The sequence below is a fragment of the Carettochelys insculpta genome, chromosome 11 (genome assembly GCF_033958435.1).
Source record: "Carettochelys insculpta isolate YL-2023 chromosome 11, ASM3395843v1, whole genome shotgun sequence".
NCBI lineage: Eukaryota > Metazoa > Chordata > Testudines > Carettochelyidae > Carettochelys > Carettochelys insculpta.
In genome coordinates this window covers 48,176,999-48,198,130 of record NC_134147.1, presented here as the reverse complement: position 1 = coordinate 48,198,130, position 21,132 = coordinate 48,176,999, and the positions used below count along the sequence as shown (strand labels likewise).

At 43.7% G+C, this 21,132-nt stretch overlaps 1 protein-coding gene across 7 annotated transcripts in view; it reads right to left on the bottom strand.

Moving 5' to 3' along the window:
- Positions 1-21,132, bottom strand: part of CFAP20DC (CFAP20 domain containing) — a 180,046-nt gene that overhangs the window by 151,045 nt on the left and 7,869 nt on the right. For 4 of the 7 annotated variants that reach the window (XM_075005359.1, XM_075005364.1, XM_075005357.1 and 1 more), the window contains exons 2-5: positions 19,026-19,114; positions 15,943-16,032; positions 14,252-14,345; positions 12,209-12,281 (exon numbers count right to left, since the gene is read on the bottom strand). In XM_075005359.1, coding sequence (XP_074861460.1) covers positions 12,209-12,281; positions 14,252-14,345; positions 15,943-16,032; positions 19,026-19,046 — 278 coding nt within the window. In that variant the 5' untranslated portion in view covers positions 19,047-19,114. The remainder of the gene's footprint in view (positions 1-12,208; positions 12,282-14,251; positions 14,346-15,942; positions 16,033-19,025; positions 19,115-21,132) is intronic. The other 3 variants (XM_075005363.1, XM_075005361.1, XM_075005358.1) reach the window with 2 other exon arrangements.

Genomic DNA, 21,132 nt, shown 5'->3' with positions numbered 1-21,132 from the left:
CTGCGAGGGGCCGGATGGGGCAGGGACTGGATGGGTGGGGGGCCAAGGGCTGGACAGGGCGGGGGCTGGATAGGAGGGGGCCTGGGGGCTGGGACTGGATGGGAGGGGACAGAATGGGCCCAAGGCAGGGGGAGATGGCCGCCACACCCACACTAGAGCACGTGTCCCCCTTCCCCCATCCGCGCCCCGCCACACAGCGCCAGCCAGTGCATCAACTGGAAGGGCTACCACTCGGTGGTGCTCCAGGCCCTGGTGGATGTGAGGAGCCGGTTCACCGACATCTATGTGGGCTGGGCCAGCCGCACCCACGATGCCTGGGTCTTCCAGAACTCTGGCCTCTGCCAGTCCATGGGGGCCAGCACCTTCGTCCCCCAGGAGGAGATCCCGGTGGCAGAGGACGTCACCATGCAGCTCTGCATGGTGGCAGATGCGGCATACTCCCTGCAGCCGTGGTTCATGAGGCCGTACATGGGACACCTCAACCCCACCCAGGAGGCATTCAATCAGCGCCTCAACCACGCCCGCAACATGGTGGAACAGGCCTTCGGGCGCCTAAAGGGGCAGTGGAGGTGCCTCCTCAGGTGGTTTGAGGTCAGGGTCCTCAACATGCCCCAGGTGGTGGGCGCCTGTTGCGTCCTCCACAGTGTTGTGGAGGGAAAGGGGGACGTCTATGTCCCCAGTCGGGGGGGCCCTCCGGCTGGCACCAGCTATGAGCAGCTGGGCACCGCACCCATCCGCCAGGACCACCGGGACGGCCACCGCATCTGGGAGGCCCTCAGGGAGGCCTTTGCCAACAGCCACCTCTGACCCACATGCACACCCACATCCCACGCACATCCGCCACCCCCACCAGCACCACACCCGCACCTGCAGATCCACCACCCACCATTCCCCTGAGGAGCACAGCGTGGAGTGGTTAACAATAAAAGAAACATTTATGTATACTTTTTTCCTTGTTAACTATGTACGGGGTTGGGAACCTAACTTTGAGGGTGGAGAACCTAAGGGGTGAGGCACTCATTCCGGGGCAGGGGTGGTGGGCTGTGAGCCCCGTCGGCCCCTGGAGGCCCTGCCTCCCCGGATATTGCTGGTGAGTGGGCCTGGTGGTGGCGGAGGGGCAGGCTCAGCAGGGGGAGCTGCTGGGGGGGCCAGGAGGCAGGTAACAGTGGCTGTGTGGTCCTGGGGGATGTGGCCAATGTCCGCCAGGGTGGTCAGCAGGCTCTCCCAGGCTGCCCTCCTCCACTCCATGTCGGCCTGGGAGAGCCTCAGGTGTTGCTTGGCCACGTTGGCCTCGCACTAGCTGGCTGGGTCCTCTTTGGCCCAGCGGGGGGCTCTCTGGCCACAGCATCCAGGTACCTCTGAAGGCTGTGGGTGGGCTCTCGGGGACGACGGATGGTGCAGGGCTCTCCTGGCCCATGGGTGATGCAGCTGTGTGGAGAGGAGGAGAGCATGTCAGTAATGTGCCCCAGATGGAGGGGACCAGGCTGTGGCCCAGCCGCCTGAACTCACCCCATGGGGCTCCCGCTCCCCCAAAGGACACTGACCCCTCAAGGGGCACCGACCTGCCCTCCACAGGCTGTGCCTCCCGGCTTGGGGGTGCATCCAGGGGTCTCTCATGCAAGTGGCCCTTTCCGGCCTGCGGTCTGCAGGCCCCAGGTGCTGTCTGGCACTGACTGGCCGCCACCCCTGTGAGGCTTGCAGCGCTGTTCACTGAGGGTGGGTGCTGGGCATTGCTGGTGTGCCACCGTGGGGTGCCGCAGCCCATGTGGGGGCGGGGTCTGTGTGCAACCCAGGACCACCGGTACTGTGTATGGGCGACTAGCCCTTGCATCACCCCCACCCTGTGGAACAGGTATGTGCCCCTCTCTGTACATACTGGAGGGTCCCTCAGCGACATCCAGGTATGTCTGGCTCCCAGTCGCCTGGTTGGAGGAGCAGGAGGGGGTGACGATGGTGAGGTCCCCCTCCTCACTTGACCACTCAGTAGTCCCCTCGCCCTCCTGCGTCCCCGGTCCGGGCTGCTCCTCCGGCTGCAGGTCCTCGCTGGATGTGTCCAGGAATGCCAGGGGTGGGGAGCTCTCCTGGGGCCCCCGGATGCCCCGGAGCTCCCAGAAAAAGGGACATGCTGCTGGAGCTGCCCTGGAGCAGCCGGCCTGGTCCCTGGCCTGCGCATAGCCCTGATGCAGCTCAACCTTGGGGCGTACCTGCTCTGTGGTACACTCTGGGTGGCCCTGGTCTGGAGGCCCTGCCCTAGGCAGGCGAAGGCAGTGGCATTGCGCTGCTTCACCCCCACGTGGTGCAGGACCTCCTTGTCCTTCCAGAGGCCAAGGAGATCCCGCAGCTCCTGCTCTGTCCAGGAGGCGGCCCATTTTTTTTCTCCCCCTGGAAGCCCTGCGGGGGCTCAGAGGGGGGCCGTGGGGCTCGCAGGGGGCTGACTGCCGGCTATGCTGTGGCGCTGGAGCGTGCAGCTGGAGAATGTGGGGAGGCTGCTCCTACCACGCTCTCAGCTTCCTGCCACGGGTTTCCTGCATGCATGCCGCTTTAAGGCAGCCAAACACAGGGACCATACAGCTCCGCTGCTGCTGGCTGGAGTGGCCCCATGCTCCAGCTGACCGGCGCCATGACAGACCCATATTTTGAAAAAGTGGACTGTGGAGTGTCTGCACGTTTACTCTTTCAATTTAGTATTTCAAAAGGGAGTGATCTTCCTGATATGGGATCGGGGTTCGGATTTCGAAGTCTGCGTCCCATTCTTTCAATTTTCTTTCCAAAGACGGGTTTACACGTGTGGACGCTCCTCCTGCTCTTTCGAAAAAGGGCCACTTATTTCAATTTTTTGTGCACGTGTAGACACAGCTTTAGAGTTTGAACTCTGATCACACCCAGCTGACTTGAAGGCACATCAGATCTAAAAACTAGGTCAAATAAAAGCAACTGGTGCCCATCTACAAGAGGAACTCAGCCAAGGCCATAAACAAAATTATTATGGAGTCAACAAGTTTAAAGGAACAAATAAATAATGACCAGCAAAAAAAAAAGGAAATTCTCAAATCAAGAGGCATGAGTTGCTGATTGAAGCTATAGAGCAAGGAATTCTGTTTAGTGCTTACTATATGTCTAATCTGTTCTTAAAACCCTCCAGTGATGGAGATTCCACAACCTCCCTAGGCAATTTATTTCAGTGCTTAGCCACCTTGACATGTAGGAAGTTTTTCCTAACATCTAACTTATGCTTCACTTATTTGCTCCATTATGTTTCTGGTTTCTGAAATTAAGATGACTGGTCTGCAATGCCTCAGTTTGTTCTTACTCCCTTTTTTATGGATTTGGATTACATTTGCCTTCTTCCAGGCCTCTGAAATTTCTCTTGTCTTCCATCAGTTTTTGAAGACAGATGCTAACAGCTCAGATATCTTCTCAGTCAACTTGTTGAGTGTTCTCAGATGTATTTCATCAGGTTCAGATGACTTGAAGATATCTAACTTGTATAAGCAACGAAGGGTCCTGTGGCACCTTATAGACTAACAGAAAAGTTTTGAGCATGAGCTTTCGTGAGCACAGACTCACTTCATCAGATGCTGGTTTTGGAAATCTGCAGGGCCTACCTTCATGCCTCCAGCTTCCATCCCAGACACACCACGCATTGTCCATTGTCTACAGCCAAGCACTAAGATATAACCGCATTTGTTCCAACCCCTCCAACAGAGACAAACACCTACAGAATCTCTACCAAGCATTCTTGACACTGCAATACCCACCTGAGGAAGTGAAAAAACAGATCAACAGAGCCAGACGTGTGCCATGAAGCCTCTTACTACAGGACAAGCCCAACAGAGAAACCAACAGAACACCACTAGCCATCACCTACAGTCCTCAGCTAAAACCTCTACAGCGCATCATTGGGGATTTACAACCCATCCTGGACAATGATCCCCCACTTTCACAGGCCTTGGGAGGCAGACCAGTCCTTCCCCACAGACAACCCGCCAACCTGAAGCAAATCCTAACCAGCAACTATACACCGCACCACAGTCACTCTAACTCAGGGACCCATCCATGCAACAAACCTCGTTGCCAGCTCTGCCCACATATCTACACCAGCAACACCATTACAGGACCTAACCAGATCAGCCACACCATCGTGGGTTCATTCAGCTGCACATCTACCAATATAACTTATGCCATCATGTGCCAGCAATGCCCCTCTGCTATATACATCGGACAAACTGGACAGTCTCTACATAAAAGAATAAACGCACACAAATCAGATATTAGAAATGGCAATATACAAAAACCTGTAGGAGAGCACTTCAATCTCCCAGGCCACACAGTAGCAGACTTAAAAGTAGCTATCCTACAGCAAAGAAATTTCAGGACCAAACTCCAAAGAGAAATTTCTGAGCTACAATTCATCTGCAAATTTGACGCCCTCAGCTCAGGCTTAAACAAAGACTGTGAATGGTTGGCTAAATACAAAAGCAGCTTCCCTTCCCCTGGTGTTCACACCTCCAGATCAACTGCTGGTAGTAAGCCTCACCCTTGCTGACTGAGCTAACCTTGTCATCCCCATCCTTGCTCTGGCTTATTTATACCTGGCCCTGCAGACTTCCAAGACCAGCATCTGATGAAGTGAGTCTGTGCTCACGAAAGCTCATGCTCAAAACTTTTCTGTTAGTCTATAAGGTGCCACAGGACCCTTCGTTGCTGTTACAGATCCAGACTAACACGGCTACCCCTCTGATACTTAACTTGTATAAGTAATTTTTAACTTGTTCTTTCCCTATTTTAGGCTCTGATCCTATCTCATATTCACTGGCATTTACTATGTTAGATGGCCAAGTGCTACTAAACTTTTTGGAGAAAATTGAAACAAAATAGTCATTTAGCTTGTCTTGTCATTTTCACTTTTTTTTTAAAATTGTCTGTACCCCAAGTAATCAGCCTTCTGAGTCCCTGATCTTATTTTTACGTCTAATGCAGTTGCAGAATGTTTTCATTGTACTCATTATTTCTCCAACTGGTTTAGTCTTATTTTCTTTTCAGATAGTTATCTATTGATTACAGTTACTCTCTAGGGCTGTTTCTACACATGCCAGTTCCTCTGAAAGTGGCATGTTAAAACAGCCCGAAATACACTAATGAGGCACAGATGCAAATTCCCAATGCCTCATTAGCATAAGGTCACGATTTGGAGTCCAGAAGACATTCTTCCGCACTCCAAATCGCAGGACCTTATGCTAATGAGGAGTCGGGAATTTGCATCCATGCCTCATTAGCATATTTTGGGCTGTTTATTAGCATGCCATTTTCGGAGAAAGTGGCATGTGTAGAAACAGCCTAGGTGTGGTACTTCTTCCCAAGTCATGCCTGTGCATGCAATATCATCCTTCCTAGTCTCCTGCCTATTCCTTCTTGTGCATCCTCTCTCTCTCGGGTACTCAGTTAAATGTTTGCTTAGTATGTCTCACATCTTTATATGGCATTCATGTCCCAATCACCTGATTCTCTTTTTTTTAATTTAATATTTTCTAACACGTCCTATCCTATCAGCTCTGCTACTCTTTTATTTGTTATCTGTTCTTCTCTTGACATGTGCACATCTTCCTCAGACATCCATGGTGAGCAGCCTCCAATCTCTTTTTGTTAGCTATTGTCATCTGTCAAGTCTCTGTACAGTAGCATAGTCACTATAATCTTATGATGTAATCTGACCTTTAGTTTGGTGATGAGACCTCTGTTTGACCAGCTGTTACTCCTTCAAAAAATGGTGTTTGCTTTCTCTAGTCTAATATGAATACTTTATTGCAGCCATCTTCAAATGTCATCACACTCCCCAGAGGGCAGAATTCTACCTGCTGGATTTTTTTTCCATCCACCTACACCATTGTGTGTGTTGTCCAGTTTTCTACTGTCACAATCTTGTTTTTCTTTGTTTTATTTTCAAACAAATTTTTGCTGCTTCCTGTTCAATCTCTGACACAAGGGCAATCATTCAATTCAGGACATAATAGTGAAGTGACATCAGCACAGTCAAGTTTGTGAAATTCATTTCTGCTAATCAATCCATTTTACACTGGCCACAGTGCCTTTCATTGACAGTTTCATCAGCCAGTCTTTTGCTAACACAAAGAGAATTGATCATAACACACACGTAGCTCTAACTCTGGTCGCAATATCAAATCATCCACCCAGGCCCCCATGCAATCCTACTGCACATCTACGTCCATCACATAAACTCCTCATTACCATCTTCAGCTTGCCCGGTACCCCATAGCTTCTGGCAATATTACATAGGTTTCTCTGTAGACCCTTTCAAACACTTTCTAAAGGTTGTTAAAGTTGAATCAGATGAGTTTTTGCCAAGCAGTAGCTTTTTCAATGATCTGTTCAAGAGCAAATCTCTATTCATAACACGGACTAGCTGAATGGAACCCGGCATGTATTTCCCTTAACACTTCATCTACTGTCTTCATTCTATTCCGTATAATAGTCACCAAATCTTTGGTTGGAGATTGACAGCAGTAAAATGCCTCTCCAGTTTATATACTAAGTTCACCCCTCTTTTGGCAATACCATTATGATACCATCTTCCCAATCTTTCACCCATTTTAATACATTTTGCTAGCTACTCAGTTAGAATTTTAACTACTTGATTATTCCATCAACTGCAGGAGACTTCCCCTGCATAAGCTCTTTGATGGTTACTTTAATTTAATTAGGAGCTACTGGTCCCTCTTCTATTTCTTATTTAGTACTGGAATTTTTGTTGAACCTTTGTAGGATTGCTGGTGTTGGTGATGATGTGGGGACTAAAACATGGATCTGCAGAATTTGGGCCAGCTGATATTCCCACAGAACAACTGGGAGGCCATACGGAGACAGTGAAGGAAGTACTGCCGCAGTCTGATGATACCCTATAGCCCTCCAATTGGCCAACCACCCTATTTAACCTAATGGGTGCTGTAGGGCTCCTACAAAAACTGGAGCCTACTGCTATGCTAGAATTTGCTTGATCTCCTGATTTCCAGTCTCCGACTCCAGTCTGACCTCTGACTTCAATTCCTGCCTCTGAATTCTAGCCTGGAAACTCAGGACACAAAAACCCTGGCACATACCAGGATAGATTAATATACATTAAATATAAAATTCACAGCCTTAGTCCACTGATCTTTACAGCACACTGAAGGCCCATTGTCTTCCTACAGGCTTTGGTAATTGAGTATTACTTGCTCATGAGAAAAGTCTGAGGTATTAAAACTTAGACACTAGGTGCTAGAGACTGCCAAGTGTATTTCAAAGACTGAGTACTTAACTGAAGCACTGATGCAGGTTTGTAAGGGCTACAACCCTGCCTCAGTTAGTCAGTCAAGATCCAGTTAAGACATGGATATTAGGAATAAGCCTCGCGACCCTTCCTAAACCAGAGAGTCTAAAATACTGTACAGCTGCTTCCCAGCTAGGAGCAAGCTGTACTTACTCCTCAGTCTTTCATTTCAGATAACCTAAGTTCTGAAGGCACCAGTCAATTCTCTGGTACAAAGCTCAGGACCAGAAAAATGGAATTAAATGGCTGATCTAAGAGTTGGAGAGCTAGCCAGGATGTTAATGGGTCCAAGTTAAGAGTGGTATTTGGGATTTCCCAGTTAACATTCCAAATTCTGTTTTGAAAAATATAAACTTCCTGAGTTATGGAAGAACAGAGTCAGTCTCACCATCTCTTCCATTGGCCTTATGATTGCTCAGTTTTGAAACATGGAGAACTGGGAGATACAAACCCTATTGCCTTTCAACTTCAGCGAACAATAGAGCCTTTGTGAGGACCATTCACCATGCCAAGTTTCAATGTTAAGCCAAATAGTGCAGTTAGAATTATTCTTTAAAGAGAAAAGTGGATTTTTCAGTTTTATCTTAATTCAGAAGTCATTTACAGGAGGTTTTCTCAAACTTTCAAAAATATTCATATGGAAGATATGCCAAGTAGGGAATGTTGCAACTCTAAAAGTGACATTTTCAGGAAGTTGCCAGTGCTTTACTTTAATTTATCAGCCGACTTACATATAGTGGTAATTAGTCAGCAGACTAAAACTATAAGCAAGATTAATAGTGGAATTATAATGGGATACACTGGGCATTTCAGCACAAGTTCAAAAAAGAAATAGCTCCTTAGCATAGGTTTAAGCATTAGTTTGCTAGCCTGGAGCAAGTAAACAGCTTGCACAGTCTGTTTCTGGACATACTATTTTCTTGCCTCATGTTCTTAGTGCCTTCTGATTTCCACAACTTTAACCTCCAAAAAGGAGCAGATTTACTGTCATACTGCCATCTACATTTGTATACAGTTTCCATTTTTCCCCCACAATGCTTCATATTTTATTCTGTTTTTTTCTCTTATTTAAAGGATTTGTTTTCCTTTCTCTTTGTTCCCACTTTCCAATTTACTTTGAAATAGCCTAGATAATTGTTTTCTTTCCTGTTGGCTGTCTGCTCAACTCAGCAAGTATTACAACCAATCACCACCACTTAGGGGAGGATCACAATCCATCTAAGTTTGGAGAAACAGAACCTCTGGTTCTACGATTCCTTCAAAAACTACCGAGCTGGAATGCCAAATGCCTAAGAAAGCAGTTAGCTAAATTTCCAATGAAAGAGTGGAGATTAAAAGCACTTCACAGCACTTTAATCTCTTTTCCCTATTCCCAGTGAAGAGTCTTTTAGAGCTGTGTGGGGCATGTCTGTGCTGAGGAAGCAGGTGGCTATAGTTTGTTCCAGTCTTCTTGTCCTGTGGTCATTACAGGGACGTACATAGCCATTGCACGCAAACAGATAATTAATAGTGGTCTAAAGACAATTTCAATTTAATGTTTTAAGCATCAACATTAAAATTAACATAGTTGTATTAAAAATTCTCAACACAAGCAATCTTTTGTGAAGTAGGATGAATACTGCAGTTAAAACAGAAAAGAAGTTTGTTACAGTCTACCCCTTTATTTTCAAGCTTAATAAGAAAAGCAAAGCAAGGCAGTAAAGGATGAAGAAAAATTATAAAGAGCAAGCACTAAGAGAGAAAAGAAATTACTGAAGTAACACAAAGGGTATATACTCAGTAAGAAAAAACCAGGAAGAGAGAAAAGGCACCTATTAAGCTTGAAATCCTAATTTTACAGTATTTGACCAGTCGAACCTCTCTCTTCTGGCACCCTCGGGACCTGACCAGTGCTGAACGAGAGAATTTGCTTGACCATAGGAGGTTAATGTTGTCTAGCACATTACCAACACTTCTGCTGCTTACTGGGCTCTTAGCAGACATTTGGGGGTGAATTACAGCTAAATAACAGCACAGAACATTGAGAACCAGCACTGGTAGCTGTAAACAAGCTTTACAGGATCACAGAAACTTTGAGACACCCATGAGAAGTGGTTATCTGGCTAACTAAAATCCTGTTTGATTTCAGATGTTGCTGGACAAGAGAGTTCTGGATGAGAGAGGTTCAACCTGTATTTATTCTCAAATACCACCTGCGCTGTCCCTGTGCTACGGAATTTGAATCTCTTTATTTTCTTGTCTTCCACAAATATTGCATTTACATACAATTAAATTGTCAATTCCCTCATTAGAAAAAAACCTTGTAATATTTTAGAGGAAAGGTTCTAAATGTTGCCAGTTTGGACCTCATCTAAACAGAAACATTGCCTTGTAGAGGCTTCTCTCCCAGTCAAGTGTATGTGAACTAGCTCTTCTCATTTGCACTCACATAACATTCTTGTAAATCACAGCAATTGCTCAGGTGCCAGGATAATACTAGGAAATTATTTATGTACTTTTAATTTCTTTTAATTCAGTTCAGAAGGAGATCTGATCCAGTATAGTAATGCCCATATTCCTATGCTGTACATCCCTGGACAGGCATGGCTGGAAACTGATAGGTCCTCAACAAGAGAATTTGCTGGACCAGGGAGGTCCATGGCTTCTGCCACCAGGCAGTCTTGCACTTCTGGGGGCTGTCAGGGCTGCAGCCTTGTGCTTCCTGGGGATTCTATCCTGGTCTGTGTGCCATCACAGGGCAGGCAGGGGTATTCAGGCCTCTGCCCCCTCACTGCTGTGGGGCAAGGTTGCCAACCCTGTTACCAGTGGTCCCGGCTGCTCCTTCTGCCCTTAGGCTCCAAGACAAGAGAATGCCAGCACTGGGAGGTACAACCTGCCTTGCCAATTACATTAGGAGAATTAAATTCCAGCCTTAATGCCCCACTGAGATGCATGGGACAGTCTAAGTGTCTCAGAGACAATGATTCAGAGCCAGTAGAAGATAACGTTCAGTGCAAACCAGACTTGTACACAGAAAGTTACCTTTGCAACCTGAACGCTACCAGTACAGTGTTTGTTTTAAATGAAGGGTTATATTTGGGAGCACAAATCTGAGGTGTGTATGCATGTGCAAGATCTCAAAATACCCAAGGACCTAGCTGCAGGCATGAAACCCAACCTGCTTTAGAAAGCAGCTCTGTGCTCCAAGCACCCTGGTTGAACACCATTCCCATGAAAGTAAATGTAGAAAAAGAACTGATAATTCTCAGTCACTCAGGAGTTACTAATAAGCAACAGCAATAAATAAAGAACTGTGAATGTTAGAGTTTTCTTGCTTAGGATTACACTTTAAGTACTCTGTCTCCAGCTTCTGGAAATCTTTGTAGTAGGTGATGGATTCCTTACATCTGCTTTTTAATTTTATATTGTACATGAACTTGTCTGCATTTCTTTATGATCTTGCCCTAAGCCTGTGTATCCATTGTCTCATAACACCTACGCTACTTCCTTTGTTTAAACTCTAAGGACAAAAGCGCCTAAGACACGTTCGCAAGAGGCTCATTTCAAATCTGCCCTTCTAGGGACATTAGATCTTAACAGTGGATGGTAGGGGAAACAAAAGACCCATTTCTTTGGGGTGTTGAAAACTTGTTTGAAAGATGATAGGTGCATAAGGAATGGAGATGCAGGAGCATGTTTATGGTCAGCACAGAGAAAGGCAAAAGACTTGAGAGGTGTGAGGCCTCATTGCAAGCTTCTTAGTGGCCTGTAAGAAGAGTTCATGGAATTTCATAGACAGACTGCATTTTGCCATCTGGTAAGTATGTTTTTCCTGTGTTGCAGGCAAAGATTTGTTTTTGCCCCAGCATCTTCAATAGCATCAGCACTGCTTTGGCGAGAACAATACTCTGATATTGCATACAGCTCATGTCCCGCTAGAAATCAAGCCTACATTACAAAGATCAGTTTTGGTCTTGGCCCTGGTCCTACACAGCATTTGGTTTATTTTAGTCCTTGGGAACAGGATGGTGGGGAAAAAAAATAAAGACAATGAGAATTTATAGGGTATTATCCACTAAATACAACATACTGTATTTAGCTTTGAATGTAAGCAGGCATAACGTCCATTTAAACCATACATCTGATCTCTCAATGGATTAGTAAGAGAGCTACACTGTGAGTTGAGAGAAACAGCATTAAAGGAAACTCCTTTTTCGTTCTCAAATTGCTAGGCAAATAATCACTTTACTGACAAGAAAATGAACAATCACTCTGTTTTTAGCTTGAGGCAGAATCTTTTCACTTCAGTGAATCTGTAAATTTCACCATCTAGCTTTACTACCAACAATTCAACAGGCAACCTTGGAAGATTTTAAGCATCATGCACAAGAACCAATGTGCTACTTTAGTGATGCACTGATCCCACTAAACGTACAGCTGAGCAATATCAATGACCTCTAGTCATTTCTCCTTTAGATATAAAAATAATTACACTGACTGGATTCTCCCAAATGTCTTTACACTAAGCAGCATTTCTCTTTTTCTCTGCTAGAGAAGACCTAAATATTTAATACAGAATACTTTTGATTCCCTTCTGCAGTTCAAGTGGAATCTCACAGCACCCATCTTTTCCACCTATGTATTTTCATGTAGTTGTATCTTGCTTAGTTTATTGTCACAATCATAATTAAGTTCTGTTAAATAGAATTTGCTTTCAATTTTCAGCGAAAGGTCAGAAAATAGAATTGTCTGACAAATAATGATCGAGTTAGCTTAATTACTTGACGTTGATGTCATAAATCACCACTCCAACACAAAATTTGAAATTAACAACTATTTGTATTGGTTCACCTGATCAAGTGTTTACTAGAAAACAAAAATGTTATGAAGTTCTGTGTATCTTACAGCAATTCAGTAGAGAAGTCTTGTCCCAGAGGCACATAAATCTGAAGCACCAGAAACCGCTGGATCAGTCCAACTAGAAACATAGACAAAGGAACATATAACTATGGATACACAAAGGAAACTCGGCCATACAATGATGTATAGCTATTCTGCTGTGATACCATTTCCCAAGGTTCATACAACATATGAAAACAGAAAAGAACTGAAGAAAACCAAATCAAGCTGCAGTAAAATGTTCCCTTTCTAAAGTCCCATTTGTGGTTTGGTGGAATTCATATGAAAATAGAACAATTTTTTTTTTAATTTACAGCTCTTCATTGCGTTCTGAGAGCAGGTAAGCAGTAGATCCCACAAAGACACGTAAAACTATAGATTCACATCAAGATGATTACACAAACATGTGGCAACTATTCACACTATTTTTGAAAGTTTGAAGAACAAATCATAAATGCAATTCTAATTACATGGGCAAGTAAAGCCATATTTATGCCATGGGACACTCTATACCAGGAAGCAGTGACTGAGAAAGATTTGGAGATTGCAGTAAATAGTCAGCTGAACATGAACTAACAATGTGCTGCTGCAGTCAAAAGAGCTGCAATGAATAATATGAGACCCCTGAGCAGGAATAGACTGATTATTTTTCCTGTGTATTTATCATTGGTTTGACTCCCGTTGGAACACTGCATCCAGTTCTGGCATTCACAGTTCAAGAAGGACATTGATGAATTAGACAGAATTCACAGAGGACCCACAAGAGTGATTGTGGGATTAGAAGACATGCCTTACAGTGATAGGACATTAATTTATTTAGTTTAAAACAGAAGATGAAGGGGAGACTTAATCAGAGTATATATGAATAGGAACAAATATTTCATAATGGGCTCTTCAATATCACAAAGAAATGTATAACAAGGTCCAATGGCTGGAATTTGAAACTAGACAAAGTCAGACAGCAAATAAGGTAAAAAAAAATTAGCAGTGACAATATTTAACCATTGGAACAATCTTCAAGGGTTGCCATGGATTCTCCATAATTGATGATTGTTAAAGTAAGATTGAATATTTCCTAAAAGCTCTGCTAGGAATTATTCTGGGGGCAGTTCCATGGCCTGTGCTATTCAGGAGGTCAGACTAGATGGTAACAGTGATCCAGTCTAGTCTTAAATTCCATGAAGGATTCACCGGGCAAACCAAGTATTGAAGTTTAAAAAAGTAGAGATTAGGGCTCTAAAGTCAAACTGACACGGTTAGGACAGGAACAACTACACTGAAGTCAATGGTGCAATTAGAATTTATATCAGCTGAGGGTCTGTCTCAAAGGGCATGTCCACACTTGCCCCCAAATTCGAAGGGGGCATGTTAATCAGGGCCACAAGAGATTACTAACATAATGCTGTGGTGAATACACAGCACTTCATTAGGCTAATTTTCCCCTGCGGCAACTTTGAAGCTTCAAACTTCAAAGTGCCGGCATGCGTGCAGCCACGGGCACTCTGAAGTACCCACACTACTTTGAAGTTCCTTTACTCCTCAAAATTTTGGTTGCCAGGCGGGAAAATAATAGTTGCCATGGGGAACTCACCGCAGCACTTCATTAGTAATCTCCTCTGGCCCTGATTAACATGCCCCCTTCGAAGTTGGAGGCAAGTGTAGACAAGCCCTTTGAGACAGATTCTCAGCTGATACAAATTCTCATTGCACCACTGACTTCAGTTTAGTTGTTCCAGTCCTAAACCTGTCACAGGTTTCTCAAAATTTTGCGTAAAGGGACTTTGAAGTAGTGTAGGGAAAAATCAGCCTAATGAAGTGTTGCGTATTCACCAGGGCAAGTGCAGACCCAGCGAAAGTGTTTAGTTGCATATTCTATTTCTGAACTTTTACTTAGTAGTAATAGCTGTCTTGCTGAAAAGTGATCCTAAAGTCTACTCACAGAGGAGCTGCCCAAAAGGAAGAGACAATACTGCAAATAGCTACATCTTGGAGCAGTACTGGATTAATAATCAAAACACCATCTTACATGTGTAATGGCTCAATACTTACGAGTCTGTCTAGTTTCCTTTGGTAGCTGAATCTTGTTTGTTTGACTGCTTCCTTCAAGGACAAAAACAAAGCCTTTTACTTCTTTATCAAACTCCTACAAAAAGGAACAGTGAAGAAAAACAAACCTTTTATCATTCTCTTAACCAAGACAACCAAATTTTGCAAGACACAGAGCTAGAAGAAGGAAGGGAGTTGATAAACCTTTGGAGGATAAGTATCAGAGGGGTAGCTGTGTTAGTCTGTATCCCCAAAAACAACAAGAAGTCCTATGGCACCTTTTAGACTAATAGATGTGATGTGCATCTGACACAAAGTGGGTCTTTCCCCACAAAAGCTTATGCTCCAAAAAAATGTTATTCTACAAGGTGCCACAGGACTTCCTGTTGTTTCTTTAGAGGATAGAGGTAAAATGCAAACAATCTTGAGACACTGGAGAACTGGGTTGTAGACAACAAAATGAAATTCAACGAAGAAAAGCATAAGGTAGTACACTCCAGGACCAAAAACCAAATACACAAATACAGAATGGGGGATAACTGGCCTGGCAGCAGCACTGCTGTGAGGGAAGTGGGAGTTGTGGCAGATCAAAATGGCAACATGAGTCAAATATGCAAGAGTGTTGCAGAAATAAAAGCATATGAAATTTCAGACTGCATTAACAGACGCATAGCATGAAAATCGTTGGAGTCGATAATACTGCTCTATCCAGCACTGGTTAGGGCACACCAGACCCAATTTTGGTTGCCAATGTATTGAAAGGATGTAGCAAAACTACAATGGGTCCAGTGATGAGATACAAAGATGCTCAAAGAGAAGAAATGCAAGCAATGAGCAAAGGCAGAAGTAACTGGGTATGTTCAGTTGGCAAAAGAGGAGATTAAGGTGGGGAGGGACATGATAGCAGTCTTCACATACCTGAAAGGCTGACATAAAAAGATGGAGAAAAGTTGTTCCTTCTTGCCACAAAGGGCAGGGCAAGAGGTAATGGGTACAAACTACAGCATAACAGATTTAGATTAAATCTGAGGAAAAAAGTCCTAATTCTAAAAACAGCAGGACAATGGAACAGACTACCTAGGGAGGTCGTGGAAGTGCCTTCAGTAAAGGTTTTCACAAAGAGGTCAGATAGCCATCTGTCTTGGATGGTTTAGACACAACAAAATCTTCATCGGGCAGGAGATTAGGCTGGATCAGCCTTGCTGAACCTTTTAACTCTACAGTTCTATAATTCTAAGAGAGAAAATAACCCAAGTTTTAGCTACCTTGACTGTTCTTAAAACTATCAAGAGGTCTGTGTAGCAACAACAATTTTATAAACAATGAAGAGAGATGATAGTAACAAAATTCTGCCTTTGTTATACATTTTATCAATAAAGTATGTTGACAGATATGTGATTCATGATCTACTGCCCCAAACTTGACCCAATGGTTATCAGAATAGCAAAAATACTTTAAGCTTTGTTCCACTAGATGTATTTAAGCTATAAAATTACAGCTGTGACCAATCCAGTTTGCAAGCAGGCATAAAGTACTAATTTAAGTGGTCATTTATTCTGTTATGGTGATAGAACTGTAAGTGACAACTTTTCCATAGTCAGGTCAAAGCCCTCATTACCTTCTAATTTTAAGCTTCAGGTCCTTTTTTTTCATGGTTTATACTTCAGGCCTTAAAAGTCCCCCATAAAACTTACTTTCCAAATTGCTGACGGACTGCCAAAGATCTTCCATTTTGCTCCTGGATTCTTGCCTTGAGCACTGAATATTTCAACAAATGGGCCACCCTGTGACAAAATTGTTTAAGTATACATCACGCTAGCCAGGTGTTGATTACAGCATCATCAATGGGTAGTTTGCTAAAGCTGAGTATGTCAGAACAAACCCTCATAAGACAATACTTAACCTGGGTTAATATAAACATTATTGAACACAGTCAACCAGCACCTATTTTTACACAACAAGTGGGACTCTTGACTTTAAAGGCTGACTGATTTTATTGCCGCATCAGAGTTTGTGCCTATTTACAACACTATTTTTTGGTAAAGGAAATAAGATAGAATTTTACCACTGTCCTTCCTTTACATGAAAGCAAAAAAACCAACCAAACAAAAACCCCACCAAACTTAAATACGGCATATAAAAACATGCAAGAAGTGAATGACTATTATTTTCATATGTCTTATTTCTGCAACTCAGCCTAAAAGGAGGGTCTGAATAAGGCACAGTTAATGATTAAACAAAAGCATAGCTATTAATTTCTCATTAAGAGATGGAACTAATACAGTGGATTTTTGATTTTTCTGTGTTTCATCCATCATGAGTCATCATAGAACTACACTGATGATTTCTGAGATGCCATCTTAACTGAGATTAATAATTAAGGGCCCAGTTAGAGATTCATAGATTCTAAGGTCACAAAAGAACACTGTAATAATCTACTTTGACCTCCTGCATAAGAGGCAATAGACCTCATCATCATCATCATCATCATCATCAACAATCATGGACGCAGCACTCTCTCACTATTTCCTTCCATCTTTCCCTGTCCTGTGCGGAGTGGCTTAGTTTCTGTAGACCAACTCCACATCGATCTACTAAGCCCCTCAAAATTCCTAGAACATACATTTTAGAAAAACATTCAGTTTTTATTTAAAAACAGCCATTAATGGAGAGACCACCAGGACTCTTGGGAAACTGTTCCAGCCTGATTTCTAGTCTGAATGTGTTTAGCTTGAGCTTCCAGCCATTGGATGGTTTTAGACCTTTCTCAGCTAAATTGAGGAAACCATTATCAATAATTTGTTCCCCATATAGAATGTAATCTTATAGACTGTAATCAAATCACCCCCTAACTTTCTCTCTGTTAAATTAAACAGACTGAACTTCTGAAACTTCTCTCTTTAAGGCAGCTTTTCTAATCCGTTCCTCATCCTTGTGGCTCTTTGAACTCTCACCCATTTATCAACAACCTTCAACTGTGGACATCGGAACAGGACACAATATTCAAGCAGCCATCACACCAGTGCCAAATTCAGAGGTAAAATAAACCCCTTCTCAAGAGTCCTGTGTTGACACATCCCAGGATTACGTCAGCTCTTTTGGCCACAGTGTCACATGGGGAGTTCATGTGCTTATGTAACCCGCGTACCACTTGTCCCATCTAGTGGAACCCAGGCCACCTGCAGAGAGAATAATGGATCTGCTCTACAGCCTCAGGTATCAGCCTGCTGGATTTTGGCTTATACAACAGAGGCTCATATACTAAGCTCCAGGGGTCTCAGGTCTGGTTTTATCCACAGGTGACTGGGATCTGTCAACATTACAATTATGCAACATGACGCCCACCCCCATTCTTTTTCAATCACTGTTCCCCATGACAGAGGTCCCCATTCTGTATGTGTAGCCTGCACACTTTGATCCAGAGCAGGCTTAGGCAAGATCCAGCCTGCAGGCCACATCTGGCCACAAAGCTGCCGGATCTGGCCCATGGACCGTCTTGGGCACAGAGCAGCCACAGGCTGCTTTAAGTGGCTTCTTGCTCCATGTAGCAATCCGCTTCAGATGCTGGGAGGGAGCGGGAGACTGCATGATGCTCCCACCCAGCTGAAAAATATCTCAGCTCCCATTGGCTGGGTATATGAGAGTTTTGCTCAGAGGTGGAGGCAGCATGCAAACTCTCCCTCTTCTCTAGGTATCTGGAGCAGAAGCAGGGAGCACGTTTGAGGAGGCTGAGGCTGCAGCAGACAGAAAGCCTGTCTCAGAAGGTTGCTGGCCAGGAATCACACTGCTAAGTCTCCTTGGCAAAGCTGGCCTCTGGCACTACAGACCCTCCCTCCCACTCTCCATTTCTCTGCCCCCAACTCCTGCGCCCCTAACCCACATAAAGCAAATCCTCTGCCCCTCTTCCTACACCCATTCCTCCTTCTAGACTGTGCCCCCCCAATCCATTGCTCCAGATCACAACCTCTTCCTGACCTAAGTCAAAAGTCAAACCCTTACACCCTCTCCTGCATCCCAGATCTCTGCCCCAGGTCACAACTACCTTCTTCACACAAACTCCTTCTTAGACCCCACAACTCCTCTTACACTACAGTCCTTTACTCGAAGCTCCCTTCTGCACCCAACCTCAATTCCAGACCTCCAACCTCCTCTATTAATATCATGGACGAGTTTGGCCCTTGACCCCTTTCGAAATTCTTGGAATGCCCAGCACTATCAAAAGTTACTGTCCATCCTTGTCCTAAAGGCATTAATTTACAGTTAGCCACAGGATAATACTTATTGCTGATTTACACTTAGTTTACCAAGTCATCCACATTATTCTGTCAGGTCAGTGACTTGTTCTCTTCATTAGTCACCTTTCTGCCAGTTTTTCTCTCCCTGCAAAACAGCTGTTAATCAACTTGCCCCACTGACTTCAGTTACTAAAACCAGTGAAGATGCTAAATTGCTTCATATGAAAACACCAGTAAAATTCTTTGAATTCATGATGCAGGAAACAAACAGAACCCACTCGATTGGCAACTGGAAATCAACAGAGCTACTCAGACATGCAAGGACTGAAGGATCAACATCTCAGGCGGCTACTAACTTTCTGAAAAAACAAACTTGACTGTGTTTGTATCAGATAAGAAGAAAAATAAATTTGCAAACAATATTTGCAAATAAGGTTAAGCAAATATTGGCTTATTAAACACCTAATAAGGTTTCAGCATCAGGGGGTTTACATTCCAGCTTTTTAATACATAAATGAAAAAAATTGCAATTTTTGCTTTACCTGATACTCATTTTTGAACATCTTTGTAGATATTTCACAGGTTGAAAACGTCAGCACGCCAATGAGTAATTCAAGACTTACAGATGCTGCTGTAAATACAAAGATTATATTGTTAAACATGATTCCACCAAATATGTTTCTCTTTATCAAGTAGGAATCCATGTTTTACAAGCAAATTAGCAAATTTCTAAAATACTGTTCATTACAGCAAACTTTAACTCTTCAGTATCAAAAAGGTACCATAAAGGAATTAAGATTAGAAAACTAATTAATACTGTTGGTCTCTCTTGATCAATGTTTCTTTACATAACGACCATTCAGCCTTACTTTCCAGATACACATCAGGTTAAAATTGCCACTCTATCCCTAGTCTTTATTTTTAAGAAAGGAGGCATTGTTTATCTTTTTAAAATATTCAGAAAATATATATTTACTTATCAATCTATCTGCAATGTGTACTGTTTATTTCTCACAGCTACCAGCTGTTCACTGGAAAAGGTTAAAAAAAAGCTGTTAAATAAGAGCCTTGCAGAAAACCATAAATTTATCTAGAACCTATAATTGAAATATAATTTATAACCAGAGATATAAGGTAGAGAATTATTCCTCAAGTTAGCTTTTTAAAAAAATCATCACTCTACATTCTGGATGGCCAACATAAGTATCAAACCAAATGATATGGTAGAGATGGCTATCTAGAGGCACACCGTGATGCCACTGAGAACTAAAGATGCGGGGGTTAATGCAGTTTGGAGAAAGTCTGCACAGTACCCCAGTCAATTAGAAAAAGGACTTCTAGGGGAGCCAATCACAGAGCAGCTTACTGGAGTGGCCCTGAATATAATAAGCTGACCAGCACAGTGGAGTCAGTTGGGGCCTGACCATCTCTCAGTATGTGGAAGCACTAAGACAGAGCAGGCTGGGCAGATTAAGGGGAGCTACAGAGAGGCTCCAGCCTGTTACGTCTCAGGCTGCAGACCCTGAAAGATGGGCCAGGAGTGTGTGACACTTAGAGGGAGGTAGCTCAGGGAGTGAGAAGCAGTAGTGGGGGAGAGGAGGGTGGCAGGACAAGGCTGCCATCAGAGGGTCCCAAAGTAGTGGGCAGACCTGAGTCCTGCCCCTTCCCCCTTGCACCACACTGAGACACTTTTAGGAGTGGCTGTTATACACTGTAGCTTGCCCCTGATTTGAGGGGCTAGACTGATGCTGCAGTTGGCCATAGTGGTGGGTGTACAGAGGTAGGACCGCTGCTAACCCCAGTAGGGGGTGAGAGACTAAGGAGTGGGCAGTGCTGGAGGATGGTGTCCTAAAGAGGAAGCTGTGATCCAGGGAGTGATGCGGGTCCAAAGCAGAGTGTGAGCTAGAGCTGGAAACAACAGGCAACTTACTGTCCAGAAGGGGGAGCCCTGCTGACAAGTGAGCTAATTTCCTGAGTGATCAGGAGGAGGCACGCTGGCAGAGTCACACCCTGTGACAGACACATTAGCTTATTTAATAACTATAGAAGTGACTTAATTGACAGCCATAAATTAGTTTGAAAGTAAGATACTATTTCTTTGCTCTATAAATAAAACAATCTGGAAGTACATTAACAATTCTAGAAAAACATCACTGCTCTAATTTTTACTTTCCTCTGCTTAGATCACATCTTTGCTATAATTCATGTATTTTAAATCAGAATGCTCAACATTCAACAAATCATTCCTTAGCCAAGAATACAGTACACTTTGAAGCAAATTTTACCATGACTAATGTGCTAATCCACTAAGCCAAAATTCACATGAAAAGCAGGTTCTAAAAAGGGAGAGAGCACAAATCATGTTCCCTAAAAGTATTTATAACGTACTTTTTATTGTTACCCAGATGTACACACACCCTGTCAGTCTGGGGCTGAAGATTCTATCACCCTGGGGTTATGCATTATTGTTGTGTTTTGTTTCTTTGCTCCAGAGCAAAGCACTTTACAGACTTGCAGTTTCAAAAGATCAGGCCCAGACCTGCCAAATGTAATTTGGCACTTCTGTCATGCCTTCCAGCACTTCTGGGAAAATGTCATAGATCTGTAAGGCAGAGAGCCCCTAATAAAACATCTTCTTGTAGCCGCTCT